Here is a 15623-nt window from a genome sequence, read left to right on the forward strand (position 1 = left end):
ACTGGTGTATAAGAATGCTTGTGATTTTTGCACATTAATTTTGTATCGTGAGACTTTGCTGAAGTTGCTTATCAGCTTAAGAAGATTTTGGGCTGAGACAATGGGGTTTTCTAAATATACAATCATGTCATCTGCAAACAGGGATAATTTGACTTCTTCTTTTCCTAACTGAATACCCTTGATTTCTTTCTCTTGCCTGATTGCCCTAGCCAGAACTTCCAACACTATGTTGAATAGGAGTGGTGAGAGAGGGCATCCCTGTCTTGTGCCAGTTTTCAACGGGAACTTTTCCAGTTTTTGCCCATTCAGTATGATATCCTCCCACATTTTTCCTTTTTTTTTTTTTTTTAAGGTTTTGCTTGTTTTGTTTTGTTTTTAACATTTATACTAGCTTCGTATGGACATGCACAGCTTACTTTCACGAGCAAATTGTGTGTTCCTGGGGTTTGATATACAAATGATTTCATTACCCAGGTAGTTAGCACAGTACTCCATAGGTGGTAGCTTTCAACCCTCACTCTCCTCCCAACCTCCAGCCTCAAGTAGGCCCTGGTGACTATTGTTTTGCTCTTTGCATCCATATGTACTTAATGTTTAGCACTACTTGTAAGTGAAGGCATGCAGCATTTGTTTTTCTGTTGCTGCATTATTTTACTTAGGATAATGACCTCCAGTTCTATCCATGTTGCTGCAAATAACATTGTTTTATTTATTATGGTTACATAGTATTTCATAGTATGTATGTGTCATATTTTCTTTATCCAGTCCACCCTTGATGGACATCTAGGTCCTATATATTTGTTATTGTGAATATTGCTACAGTGAACATACAAATACATACATCATTTGAGTAGAATAATTCACATTTCTCTGGGTATATACCCAATCATGGGATTGCTGGGTCAAATGCTAGCTCTGTTTTAAGTTTTTGAGAAATCTCTAAATCGTATTCTACAGTGGAAGAACTAATTTACATACTCAACAGCCGTGTACAAGTGTTCCCTTTCCTCCATAACCTAACAAACATCCATTTTTTCATGGCATGGGTTAGGAAGAAGTCCCTCTTCCTCAATGTTTTGGAATAATTTCAATAGGATTGGTACCTGCTCTTTTTTATACATCTGATTGATAGAAATTGACTGTGAATCTCTCTGGTCCAGTTTTTATTTTAGATTGTAGGATTTTTATTAATAATTTAATATTTGCCATGTTATTGGTCTATTTAGGATTTATCCTGGTTTAATGTTGGGAGGTTGTGTATTTCCAGGAATCCATCCTTTTTTGTTGTTGTTGTTGTTATTGGTTTTCTAGTTTGTATGAAAAGAGGTGCTCATAATAATAGCCTCTGAGGCTTTTTTGTTTTTCTCTGGGGTTGGTGTCATTTGTCATTTCCTATTGTGTTTATTTGGATCTTCCCTCTTATTATTACTTTTATTAATCTAGCTAGTTGTCTATCAGTCCTTTTTAATATTTCAGGGCCAGGCGCGGTGGCTCATGCCTGTAATCCCAGCACATGGGGAGGCCGAGGCAGGCAGATCATGAGGTCAGAAGTTTGAGACCAGCCTGACCAATATGGTGAAACCCCGTCTCTACTAAAAATACAAAAACTAGACAGGCGTGGTAGCGCACTTCTATAGTCCTAGCTCCTCAGGAGGCTGAGACAGGAGAGTTGCTTGAACCCAGGAGGCGGAGCTTGCAGTGAGCCGAGATCGCGCCACTGCTCTCCAGCCTGGGCAACAGGGCAAAACTCCGTCTCAAAAAAAAAAAGTATTTCAATTTATTTCTGGTTTACTGTTGGGAGGTTGTATATATCCAGGAATCCATAAGGTTTTGTTTTTGTTTTTGGTTTTGGTTTTCTACTTTGTGTGAAAAGAGGTGCCCATAATAGTCTCTGAAATGATTACAATTGAACAATTTTCATTACTATTCTCTGACACAAAGACTGTATGTACTTCTGTATGTGCAAGCTGTCAGAGGTGACTCGCTCAGATGAGAAAATAGATTATTCACGGTCTTGTAGGCCATTGGAAAGACTTGATATTGCTGTGAAGCACATGGGAAGACACTGAGTGGTAGCATGATCTATTTCTTTTTAAATTATTTTGAAAGGATTTCTCTAGCTACTGTTTTGAGAAGATTCCATTAGGCAGACTTGTGTGGAACTAGAAAGATGTATCAAGAGGCTACTGCAGTTATTGAGGCGAGACGTGGTGGTGCAAACCACTGGGAATATAGAAGGTAATAAGAAGGGGTCTCTTAGTTTAGAATGACAGAATAACAAAATTGGTAACTGAAGAACAGAACTTTATTTCTCACATTTCTGAAGGCTGGGAAGTCTGAGATCAGGGTGCCAGCATAACTGAGTTCTGATGAGGGCCTCTTTCTGCTTTGGAGATGGCTATCTTCTCACTGTGTCCTCATATGGCATAGAGAGAGGGCAAGAATCTCTCATTTCTCTTGTTATTATGGTGCTCTACTCTTGTGACCAAGTACCCCTAAAAGGCCCCATCTCCAATTATCATCACACTGGAAATTTGTGTTTCAACATAAAAATTTGGGGGGGAACACAAACCTGCCATTCAGAAGTGGGTAATATTTTAATAGTAGGGCTAAAGGAATAGCTTAAGGATGTAGATGTGAGCTTTAAGAGAAAGGATGAATCAATAAATTTTGTTAGAAGAAAATTGGAAATTAAAACATCCATACTACATCTCACATTGATACAGTCACTTCTGTTGGTCATAAAATTCCTCTTTGCTTCCACAAAGTTCAATAGCTGGCTCCTGGAAATGCTACCTTTGCGAATGTACTACCGCCCACCCTCCCAGTTAGCCTGTGCTATTCACATGGAAATAAAGAATAGCTCACCATCGTGGCCATCTGAGAACAGTGTCTGGCTTCCTATAAATCACTTTATGATATTAATTTAGAAATAACAACCCTGATTATATTCCTCTAACAATCGAATGTTGTAACCAAGTTAGAAAATCATGCTTTACTAGTGTAGTGATAATACTGTTACAGGATATTAGACCTTTGTCAGATGGGTAGATTGCAAAAATGCACAAGAAAAAAATAAAAAACCCATCAAAATGTGAGCAAAGAATATGAATAGACAATTCTCAAAAGAAAACATTTATGTGGCCAACAAACAAACAAAAAAGCTCAGCATCACTGATTATTAGAGAAATGCACATCAAAACCACAATGAGGTACCATCTCACACCAGTCAGAATGGCGATTATTAAAAAGTCAAGAAACAAGAGATGCTTGTGAGGCTGTGGGGAAAAAGGAACGCTTTTACAATGTTGATGGGAAAGTAAATTATTTCAATCATTGTGGGAGACAGTATGACAATTCCTCAAGGATCTAGAACCAGAAATACCATTTGACCCAGCAATCCCATTACTGAGTATATACCCAAAGGATTATAAATCATTCACTGTAAAGACACATGCATAGGTATGTTTATTACAACACTATTTACAATAGCAAAGTCATGGAAACGACCCAAATGCCCATCAATGTCAGACTGGATAAAGAAAATGTGGTACCTATACACCATGGAATACTACACAGCCATAAAAAGGAATGAGATCATGTCCTTTGCAGGGACATGGATGAAGCAGGAGACCATAATCCTTAGCAAACTAACACAGGAACAGAAAACCAAACACCGCATGTTCTCACTTGTAAGTGGGAGCTGACAGTGAGAACACATGGACACAGTGAGGGGAACAACACATACCAGGGCCTGTTGGGAGTTGGGGGACGAGGGGAGAGAACTGAGAGGATGGGTCAATAGTTGCAGCAAACCACCTTGGAACACGTATACCTATGTAACAAACCTGTATTTTCTGCACGTGTATCCTGGAACTTAAAGTAAAATTAAAAAATAATAAATTATAAAAACAAGTAAAGAAAATGTGGCTTATATACACCTTGGAATACTACTCAGTTATCAAAAGGAATGAAATAACGTCTTTGGCAGCAACTTGGATGGAACTGGAGACCATTAATCTAAGTGAAGTAACTCAGGAATGGGAAATTAAATATTGTACATTCTCACTTATAAGATAGAGCTAAACTATGAGGATGCAATGGCATAACAGTGGTATAATGGACTCTGGGAACTCGGGGGAATGGTTGGAAGGGGAGTGAGGGTGAGACTACATGTGGGGTACATTGTACATTGCTTGGGTGACAGGTGCACTAAAATCTCATAAATCACCACTAAAGAACCTCTCCATATAACCCAAACCACCTATACCCCCAGAAACTCTTGAAATAATAATAAAAAAAAATCACTAAAAAAAGTTATAGGGCTGACAAGTTCCAATTTGTATAGGAAAAAAGATGAGTATGCTTTTTATGATAAAAATGTTTTTAAGTAAAGAAAAAAGCTATTTTAATTCCATGTACTTATAAACATTATATAGTTCTTTGATTAATCAATTTTCTCTTTTCTTTCTACTGTTTTTTAGTTCTTCTTGACAGTCCTGTCATTCAGCTATGTTGCTAAAGCACTAAGTGGAATTTTTATGAAAATATCCAACACTCAAATAGAAAGGAGATTTGAAATATCCTCTTCTCTTGCTGGTTTAATTGATGGAAGCTTCGAAATCGGTAGCTTTTTTTTTTTCTATTTTAATAACTATATCTGCATATGCTAAAACAAAAACAAAAAAACTGTTTTTAACACTTGGCTCTCAGCCAGGTGTAAATTTGTCCCTCATGAGCAATTTGGCAATATCTGAAGACATTTTTAGTTGCCATAAATAAGCTGAGAAAGGGAGGATGCTACTGGTACCTAGGGGTAGAGGCCAGGGATGCTGCTAAACATTGTGCAATGCACAGGACAGACTTACCAACAAAGAACAATCCTTCCCAAAATGTCTATAGCGGTGATGTTGAAAAACTCTAATCTTACACAAACTCATTGTTTGCAAATTAATGCCTTGTGAAGCTTTACCTCTCTTGTCTCAAGGTGCCCCAGTGTGAAGAAAGACTGAGGGAGGACTATAATTCTTACGGTTTTAGGAGGGAGGGACTGTGTAGGAGCAACCTGCACTTGATTCTACTGTTTAATGGGGTACACAAATGAGGGGTTAAAGTCTTTTTTGGGGGAACATTGAAGATATTGCTTTGTTGCCTTCACTTTAATTTGTATTTCTGCAACAATTGAAATTTTTTAATGTATTGCTAGATCATAGTCTCTGCTACTTTTCCCTCTTCTTTTTACTTTCTAATTATTTAGAAGGACCTCCAAATCATCTGTTATATAAACTGCAAATATTTTATACAATTTTTGTTTCCAACTTAACTGTATTTACAATATGCTTAACTAAATAATATTTAAAAAGTAATTGTCAAAGGAAGACATCTCTTTAAATCAATTCAAAATATTTGTGATCCCAAGATATTACACTCTACATGTCCTTCACTCTTTCACCTCTCAGGCTCAATGAAATCATCAAGGATTTTAGAATTAGAATGTTATTAGTTTTAAAGTTTAATTCACTGAATGTCACCTTTTGTTAAGAAATTGATCCTTCATATTTTGTTAAACTTTGCAGCTGTCTAACAGCAATTATTTGAACATCATTATCGGTTTGGTTTCTTTGCTTACCTCTGTTTCTTGAATCTTATGACTTCAAATCTCATCTTTAGTCTTTCTGGAATATATCTTCATGTATAGATGACCTTCTGAATGCACAGAAGGTTGTGTGCCACATCCATGGATTCAACCAACCGTGGATGCAAGATATATTCAAAAAATATATAAATGAAAAAGTAGCAATACAATTGTAAAAATGATACAAATAAAAGCAACACAGAATAACAACTGTTTACATAGTATTTATGTTGTATTAAGTATTAGACATTATCTAGATATGATATAAAATACACAAGAGGGTATGGATAGGTTATATGCAATATTACACCTTTTTACTTAAGGGACTTGAACATCCATAAATCTTGGTATCTACAGAGCATCCTAGAAGCAATAACCCATGGACATTAAGGGATGACTGTAATTATGTTTTTAGGAAGAATTTAAAATATAGCATATTTTCTAAGCCATTGCCTTTTGGAAAATGTTTGTATTTGACTGTCATATTTAAGTGATAATTTGTCTGGATATGGAATTAAACATTTAAAATTCCTTTTTCTCAAAACTTTCATCTGAAAGCTTAAGTCTTCCTCTAACACAGGGAATTTTTATGTTGTTTTTTTTAGACAAAGTCTTGCTCTGTCGCCCAGGCTGGAGTGCAGTGGTGCAATCTCGGCTCCCTGCAAGCTCCGCCTCCCGAATTCACACCATTCTCCTGCCTCAGCTTCCTGAGTAGCTGGGTCTACAGGGGCCCGCCACCACAGCCGGCTAATTTGTTTTGTTTTGTTTTGTATTTTTAGTAGAGACATGGTTTCACCGTAGTCTCGACCTCCTGACCTCGTGATCCACCCACCTCTGTGTCCCAATATTTTCTTTCTTTTCTTTTTTTATGCGGGGGAGAGGGAAAAACAGTTTTTCGCTCTTGCTACCCAGGCTGCAGTGAAATGGCATGATCTCCGCTCACTGCAACCTCCGCCTCCCGGGTTCAAGACATTCTCCTGCCTCAGTCTCCCAAGTAGCTGGGATTAGCGTGGCTAATTTTGTATTTTTAGTAGAGACGGGGTTTCACCATGTTGTCCAGGGTGGTTTCGAACTCCTGACCTCAGATTATCCACCCGCCTTGGCCTCCCAAAGTGCTGGGATTCCAGGCATTAGTCATCTCACCCGGTCAGCGAGTTTATTTTCTGATTTCTGTTTTTTTTTTTCTATTTTATTCTGTAAGATATATGATATAAATAATCTTTCCTGGCTATTTTTGCTTTTAAATTTTTTTCTTCTAAATTTCTATCTATTTTCCTTATGTTTCATCAATCTTCTCTGATGCCATCTTATTATATCAAGTTCTAATTTGTAAATTTTTAATAGTATTTTAAATTTATAACAATACTTTATCATTCTTTTATTACTTTTAGTCTGCCTTTCTGATTTTATGGATGCAACACGACTTTGTACCTCTAAATATGCTGACAGAATTTTTTTAAAAAGTTTTTACTGTTTTTAGTTTAATATTGTTTAAGTACTTATTCTTACGTTGCTTTATCTGCTGGTCTGTTTTGATGCTCTTCTTTCATGCTACTATTTTCCATCAATGTTCAACAGTCATTGATTGTTGTCTGTTAATTGTTATGTATCAGACTACAGATAAATCCGAATTGATCTGCTCTGATTTCTCTTCTTCCAATTTTTAATCTAAATAATTTATACTTAAGATTAAATCTCAAATGACGTCTCCTCCAGGAAATTTTCACAAAGCCCCTAATTTAAGCTATTTCCATAACCTAATAGCACCTGTATTGGTCTGTTTTATTTTATTACTAATGTGTTTCTAGAGAACAGGTACCATGGTTTATCCTTTTTTTATATTTCTGTCTCTGGGTACCGTGGTAGGTATATAGTATGAATTTAAAGAATGCTGGAAATAAATTTTAGTAATGCATGAACGATGATCAAAATATTTCTCAGATTAGGAAGATATTTTTTCCATCCCAATGCAATGCAGTAAACTCCAAGCTTTCAATAACATTTTGCTTCTCTCATATTGCCAAATTATTTAAGTGCTTTGTTTGCATATAAAACCTATTCTACTTATCATTAGTACTATACAAATTTCAATTAGTGGCTTATGTGGGAGAGTTCATCTTCACAATTAAGTTTCATGGTGTTTGAGGGGAGATATGATGTCTTGGGCTTTATTTGCACTCATTCTGGGGCATTCAGTTCTACCAGATACAAAATTGAACTAAGTCATGTCAACATAATTTTGTTCTCTTTCTAGGAAGTTTGTTTGTGATTGTATTTGTAAGTTACTTTGGATCTAAACTACACAGACCGAAGTTAATTGGAATTGGTTGTTTCCTTATGGGAACTGGAAGTATTATGATGGCTTTACCACATTTCTTCATGGGATAGTAAGTGTTAAACAGCACTGAGCCATTCATTATCAGCAACTTGTAAATTAGCAGTAGAATTTTATTTTTATCCTTTAAATAGTTATCTTTTGAGAATATTCACTAAATATGTCTAGAAATGGAGCACATTTCCTTTGTATGATACTTAATATATTGCTTTATTCATCATGGCTTTCATAGACTTTGAAATAAGAATAATATTACATAAGGTGTACAGTTTCAAATGAAACAAATAAGCTATTTATTACTTTTTAGTATAACACATGTACTTCATGTCTTTGCCTGTAAGATTTTAATAATACTCAGTAAGACTTCACAGCTTCACCCTGTGCATATAGATTTTCCCAACAGCATTTCACCGAAGTTGTTCTTTCTAAGGTAACTGCGTAGCTATGATTAGAGTAAGGTGATCATAAGAGAAAATTGGAAATAGCAAAAAAATAAGACAGAAGCTTATTTTTTACATAAAAGTTAATGTAGCTAGTCGAAGGATGATATCTTTTCATCATAGTGCTATGCGTTGCATGGCCTTGGCCTCATGGTACAAATTGTGGCAATGTATTTTCTGGCAGCAGGATAGAAGAAGGGAAGAAAAACAAGGAGAAGAACAAAGAATGCACACAGACTGAGGCTTAAGAAGCATTTTCAGAAGCAAAACGTTTCCACTGGCTTCACATTTACCAGAAATTACTTACATTTTACACATAGATATATAGATGTTGGGGGGAAAAAAGACTTTATTCCAGGATGCAATGTTTCCAGCTAAAACTCCCAACTTCTGTTACTATGGAAAGAGAGAGAAAAGGATACCAAGAGACAATGAGCAGTCCCTGTTAGAGACGCCATTTACTCACTCATTGCCATATCCAGCAATCGTGCCTTTTGGTCATCATATTAATTCTGTTCTTTTGCTACGTTTGACCCTTATAAGAACTTTCTTCTTAATGGTACTACTCCAGTACTCATCATATTCCGTAATCTTGATTCATTTTTCTACCTTTGTGGCCTCTTCATCATGTCCGTCCTTTTCCTCTACTTCTGACGCCGTAATTTCGGTGTCCTATAATTCCCTCTAATCTTCTTACTATCTTATTCTTCGTGATTTTTATGGAGAACATGCCTGAGATGCAACCACCACAGCTTCATCCTCCATTGCTCCCCACATTTGGGGACCACATTCTAGGCTTACAGCTCTCTAAATGTACCATAGTACGTCATCTCTTTGCACCTGTTGTTTCTACAGCCTTGAATACTTTTCTTCCTTCGTCTACCAGTTAAACTTCTATCCATCTTCAGTATTCATTTTATCTGTCACTCACATTGCAAAGTCTTCTTCGATCTACCCACCACCTCCAAGCAAAGCTGATCATCTCTTTTGTGTGTGTATGTGAAACTAGGGACCTTGCACATTAAACTTGCTGTGTCTTTGATCATATGCTTTTATCTCAGAGAGTGTGAAATCTCTAAAGTATGAAAACTGAGCTTTATTTCACTGAAGCTGAACATAATACCTGGCACACTATGTGCTGCCCTCAGAGCTCACAGGGCTCCTTAGTGCTTTTGGATATCAGCATCTGTCCCTAATTCAGCACCATCTCTTTTGTTGTTATTAACTTCTTCCTCATAAAGTTAAAATAGGTTAGAAAGTTTTAATTGGCTTTTGAAGAGTCAAGCATTTGTGTGTGTGTGTGTGTGTGTCCATGAAAGAAAATCAGACTTACTGTTTGATGATAACTCAAAGGGATAAATAGATATAGTTAACAGATTTGAAAAAACAGGTGAAACAGGATATTTTACATCTTGACCAGAATATAAGCACTCGTAGGATTATAGAAAAGTGATAACCCACTTTATCCATGGTGTGTTGAATTATCTTTCTTAGTGGATACTCCCATTCCCCCACCCCTATCACATCTTCTGACATACATGCTGGGAAATTGACAAAGAGAAGTATGGTAATTCGAAGACAGTGTCATTAAAGGGGAAATTTTTTCTGCATTTTTGGGAAAGGTGAAAATATTATATTCTGCAGATAAGCAAAATGTTCAATCCAGTGTTACTCTTATAGTTACAGGTATTCTAAAGAAACCAATATTGATACATCAGAAAATTCAACATCAAACTTACCAAACTGTTTAAGTAATCAAATGTTATCACTCAATAGAACACCACCTGAGATAGTAGAAAGAGGTAAGAATTAATACTGACAGTTAAAAAGTATAAAATTTATATATTTAATAACTTCTAAAAATGTGATTTTTTAGCAAAATTGATTTAAGAACAAACAGGAAAAATATTTAACCCTTACATACAGACAAAATCATACTGTTAATATACACAGTTGACTCATGAACCACGCAGATTGTAGCTGCATCTGTTCACTTATATGTGGCTTTCGTCCAACCAGAAAGAAGGAGAAACTCACCCATATGGAGATCTTATTTCCTGTAGTTTCCACAGGGCCCACCAGAGAAATTAAGTATGCATGAATTTGGGTACACATGAGTTGTCCTGGAACAAACATCCTACTATGTATGTCAAGGGATGACTGTAATATATATGAAGGATATTTATAAGTAGATGAGGAAAGAGAACAAATTTAGTAGTTAACTGGCAAAAAACATACACATTTAAAATTTAAAAAGCAGGAAGTGGCAGAAATATGTGAGTAATGTAACTTTGCTCTTCATAAAAAATGCAAAATATTATAGCATTTGAAGATTTTGTGCCTGTTATAACACAAATAATAAATTACAATTATAACCTAAAAGTTTAATGAAAAGAAATGGAAAAATGGAAAGGAGGAAATATAAGATTTCACATTTTATATACTTCTGGAAGTGTGTAAATTTGTAACTTTTTCGGGAGATTAATTTTCAATATATATTAAAGAACAAAAATATACTTGCCTACTTTCTTGATAAATCTTTTTTTTGTTTGAGACGGAGTCTTGCTCTGTCGCCCGGGCTGGAGTGCAGTGGCCAGATCTCAGCTCACTGCAAGCTCCGCCTCCCGGGTTTTACGCCATTCTCCTGCCTCAGCCTCCGGAGTAGTTGGGACTACAGGTGCCTGCCACCTCGCCCGGCTAGGTTTTTGTATTTTTAGTAGAGACGGGGTTTCACTGTGTTAGCCAGGATGGTCTCTTGACCATCTCCTGACCTCGTGATCCGCCCGTCTCAGCCTCCCAAAGTGCTGGGATTACAGGCTTGAGCCACCGCGCCCGGCTTCTTGATAAATCTTAAGAAAATAATCAGGAATGTGCACAAGGACTTATTTATAATTATAGCCATGACATCTGTGTTTAACAGAATAAAAAATGGAAATATTTTGTAACTAAAAAAGAAGAGATTGCTTAAACAAATTAGGAAACTGTTATTCAACACACTACTATACAGTTATTAACATTTTCACATGGAAGAAATCTTAACAACATGGGAAAATTGTGATAATATAGTGATGACTATGTATGCAGCTTAAAAATAACCTATTTAATTATATATTGTACACAATGAATATTATGCATATTTTGTGCACCAGAAATGTAGAAGAGCTAGAGTAACATTTGAAATGATCTTCTGTGTTTAGTGTGATTATAGATATTTTTTGCATGTTTTCTTTGTGCCCTTCCTTATTTTCAAACTTTGCAAAGTGAATATGAATCACTTGTAATTAGGAAAAAAAATAGAATAGCAAAGGGTTTAAAGTAGTTAAATTTCTAATAGGAATGTTAAAAATAATGTTTAAAATAAAACACTCTCTTGTCTTGATAGGTTGTGTGAAGGAATCTGGGTCACACATGTGGATGTATGTCTTCATGGGTAATATGCTTCGTGGCATAGGGGAATCCCCCATAGTACCATTGGGGATTTCTTACATTGATGATTTCTCAAAAGAAGGACGTTCTTCCTTGTACATTGGTAATAAACAGAAAATATTAAATTACATGGTTAATCCCTAGGTCTACCTTTGAAATAATAGTGTCATTAATTTTATTCTTTATTAGAAAAATATTTGGAGAAATGTATTTTGTAATATTACTTTTAAAAACATGTTGAATAAAGACCAAGTATTTGTGGTATCTGATTAAATTGTTTTGTAATACCTGCAGGTACTGTGAATGCAATGGGAATGATTGGTCTAGTTTTTGGCTTTATGCTGGGATCTCTGTTTGCTAAAATGTATGTGGATATCGGATATGTGGATCTGAGTAAGTACAATCGGAACAAGGTACCATGATAGTGCCTTTTAAGTGCAGGACACCATTCTTCCAAATAATTAAATTTACTTTTTCAGTAGTGCTTTGCTTGCTATTTCCCAAAAGTTACAAGTAGGAAATAAATGCATTAATAATCAGAATAGAAAGGAAATTCAGCTCCTTTTTATACTTTGCTTATAAAACTACATGTAAAAAGAGATTTTTAACAAACTTATTTTAGATTACTTAAAATGTCCCTCTCCGAAAAGTGACTGCCAAGTCCAGTACATTTTATTTTTCAGTTGATGGTGACTTGGTTGATGTGTAGGATTCTGAGTTTGCTTTGCTAACGTCTCCTTGTGGCTGCTTCATTGGCTTATAGTGGGGGTGGTTTAAGAGACACCACAGTGCACTTTGGTTATGGTCATTTTTCCTGGTGTTAGCTGAGGACTTGGCACATGGCAACATTTAATGAGTGCTTGTAAAACAAATGAATGAAGGATAGGACATATAAATAAAATTTATAACTTTTCTCTTCACTCTCAGAGCATACTTTATTTCTCCTGTCATAAAAGAATGACAGCCCATGTTGTAACATCTGCCTCAACTTCATGCCCTCCTTCCTACAGATGTACCTGTACTATATCAACATTTATCTTGTTTTATCCATACTTATGAAAAAGTATTTATCTTTAGCTAATATTAATCAATCCAACTGGGGTTTAGATTTCATCTTTCTGCCTCTTCTTCATCTGCACCCTCTCTTTTCCTCAGCAAACCCTCTCAAGTCCCTCCCATCTGTTTACATATATATTTTTTATATCCCCAAATGACTTTCCAGTTGATTAACTGTTTCTCAATTCATCTTCAAAGCCAAGTACTTAGAAAAACATCATCTAAGTGCCTCATCATCTCATCTCCCATGTACTTCTCATCTAATATAATCTGCTTCTATCACTAATGAAACACAAAAAAGTTCTATGTAATTTACTAATTGTAATGGATATTTTTCTGTAAAATTATATATATTTCTACTATTTATTCATTTTTTTCTTAGATTTTTAAAAAAATAGCTACCCAAAACCCTGTCAAATGCTGGTCTCATCATCTTATTTCCAAACCCACTTTGTTCCCTATATTTCCTCTCTTGCTGAGTATCTGTACCTTAATTTAATGATTGACTGAAATTTCTGTGCCCTGTAATCCCACACTCTCCTTTATTTAAAATTGGAAAAACTTTTCTCTCTTTTATTTTCATAGTTCTTAAAGTCTCTTTCAACATGTGGCTTTTCTTCCATAACTCTTACTTAATCATTTTCCATTGGTCTCAAATTCAGTGCCCTGTTAATGACCAAGAACATGTCTTTATTATAGCCCTTCTCACAACAATCTGTAAATATGTGTGTACTTACCCACCATCTCTTTGAGAATGACATGACAGAATGGTGTCTGTCTTAACAAATAGTAACTTTTTAGTGTTTGTGAATAAACGAATATGATTTTCTGTCTCACCAGGACTTAAATAGATCACTCCAGTGAGACCAAAGGATTCATTCTGAGAGGAATAGACATCACAGTAGGCCAACCAATTTGAAAGTGCTTTCTAATATAAAACAAAAGCAAATACTTGATGATGATTTATATCTTCCATTTTAGAAATGTGACTTACTGTAGCTACACATTATGTATACTATATTTAGTCATTTGATTCCAGTTTCATAATCGCTTTTATCACTGAGTACAAAATAAGTGGTGAAGGGCTTTAGGTCTTTAGGATAATAGTTTTGCAGTCTCTCTACTCTATTCAGAAATATTACAGAATTTTACAATTCATGGTTATTCAACTTCTACTCCTGACTGTTCAAATATTATCACATCTTCTCTACTCAGTGAGAAGCATGAAGTGAACTTATTGTAAAGTATATTTTGGCAAACTTCAATTCCTACACAGCCAAAGAGATAACACAAACAAGTAAAGAGGGTCAAAGATTGGAAAATAGGGTTTGATGGTTAGAATGGGAAGGGTTGTCGTTGGTAAACTGCTCTCGCCACACACCCAAAAGCTCGGGTGCTGCCCAGCTCTGGCCTGTACTTTTTATGTGAAATTTTGAACCCAACATTGAAAAGACCTTCTGGTTGGTTTTCTAGAATATCCAGAAACTAAAACTTTTTTCATTTTTGTAGAATTTTCCAACTTTTAAGATAGTATGTTACCCAAGGGAAACACTGTCAGACAATATCTAGCTAGATTATGTTTTTTAGTTCCTATATAAAGACCAGTGAAAGAACCAAAAAAGTCCTCAAAATTACATTTCTGATACGTGATAAATAAATATTTAGCATGTATATGGAGTTATTGATTTAACAAATCATTTCCTGACTTCAGTCTGTGTTGTTGATTATAAAACAATATGATCACATAAATCAGTTTTAAAGACAGATTCATCTATACTGGAAAATAATTTATTTCTAAATAGTTTTAAATCAAGTCAATATTTTCTTATGTCAATGAGTTTCCTTACTTATAGATCGGAGTAATGGCATCATTTAATTGTGCTTCAAAGTTCTATGGTGTGTGTTTTTCCGTGTGTGTGTTTTCTCAATTCTTATTGTTTTATTGTGGTAAGAACAACTAAAATAAAATCTACTTTCTCTACAGATTTTTAAAAGTACAGTTGACCTTTGAACAGCACAGGTTTGAACTGTGCAGATCCACTTATACATAGATCTTTCAATAAATGTATTGGAAACATTTTTTGAAATTTGTGACAACATGAAGAAACCTGCAGATAAACAACATAGCTTATAAATTAGAAAATGTTAAGATACAGATATATCATGAATAAATAAAATATATATAGATGCTAAACTATTTTATAATTTGCTACAATCAAATATGCACAAATCTATTATTAAAAGTTAAAATTTGTCAAACTTTACACAGAAAAACTCTTATAGATTTTACATGATGCCATTTGCAGTCAAGAGAAATGCAACCAAATGTAAGGATATAGTATTAAGTCATAACTGAATAAGATTAACTGTAGTGCATATTTTACTGCTGTAAAAATTCTGTAACCATCTCCTGTTGTTATTGCAGTAAGCTCAAGTGTTGAGAGTATTTACTTAAAATGCCACATGTCATTCATCATCTCCATGTGAGTGGTTTTCATCACTCTCCAGTAAGTGATGAATCACTTTAAAAAGTGAACTCCTGGGGTTCCTGTGTAGTTTTCATTTTGTTTAGTGCAATGCCATAAACCTTAAATAACACTGTATGAGCCGCATGAAGTGCCACTAGTGATGCTGGAAGTGCTCCCAGAAGCACAGAAACATCATGACATTACAAGAAAAAGCCAAATTGTTTAATATGTACTGTAGTTTGAGCTCTGCAGCTGGCCACTGT

The 15623-nt window shown here is 35.2% G+C and overlaps 1 protein-coding gene across 1 annotated transcript in view; it reads left to right on the top strand.

Annotated features, from left to right (window-relative positions):
- The first annotated feature begins 4505 nt into the window (after positions 1–4505).
- SLCO1B7 (solute carrier organic anion transporter family member 1B7 (putative)) overlaps positions 4506–15623 on the top strand; it is a 76535-nt gene continuing 65417 nt past the window's right edge. Inside the window, exons 1-5 of the mRNA XM_023226174.1 lie at positions 4506–4626; positions 7890–8022; positions 10091–10212; positions 11793–11939; positions 12131–12229. Of these exons, the coding sequence (XP_023081942.1) occupies positions 4542–4626; positions 7890–8022; positions 10091–10212; positions 11793–11939; positions 12131–12229 (586 nt within the window). The 5' untranslated portion in view covers positions 4506–4541. The remainder of the gene's footprint in view (positions 4627–7889; positions 8023–10090; positions 10213–11792; positions 11940–12130; positions 12230–15623) is intronic.

This window comes from Piliocolobus tephrosceles, chromosome 10, assembly GCF_002776525.5.
Source record: "Piliocolobus tephrosceles isolate RC106 chromosome 10, ASM277652v3, whole genome shotgun sequence".
NCBI classification, from domain to species: Eukaryota; Metazoa; Chordata; class Mammalia; order Primates; family Cercopithecidae; genus Piliocolobus; species Piliocolobus tephrosceles.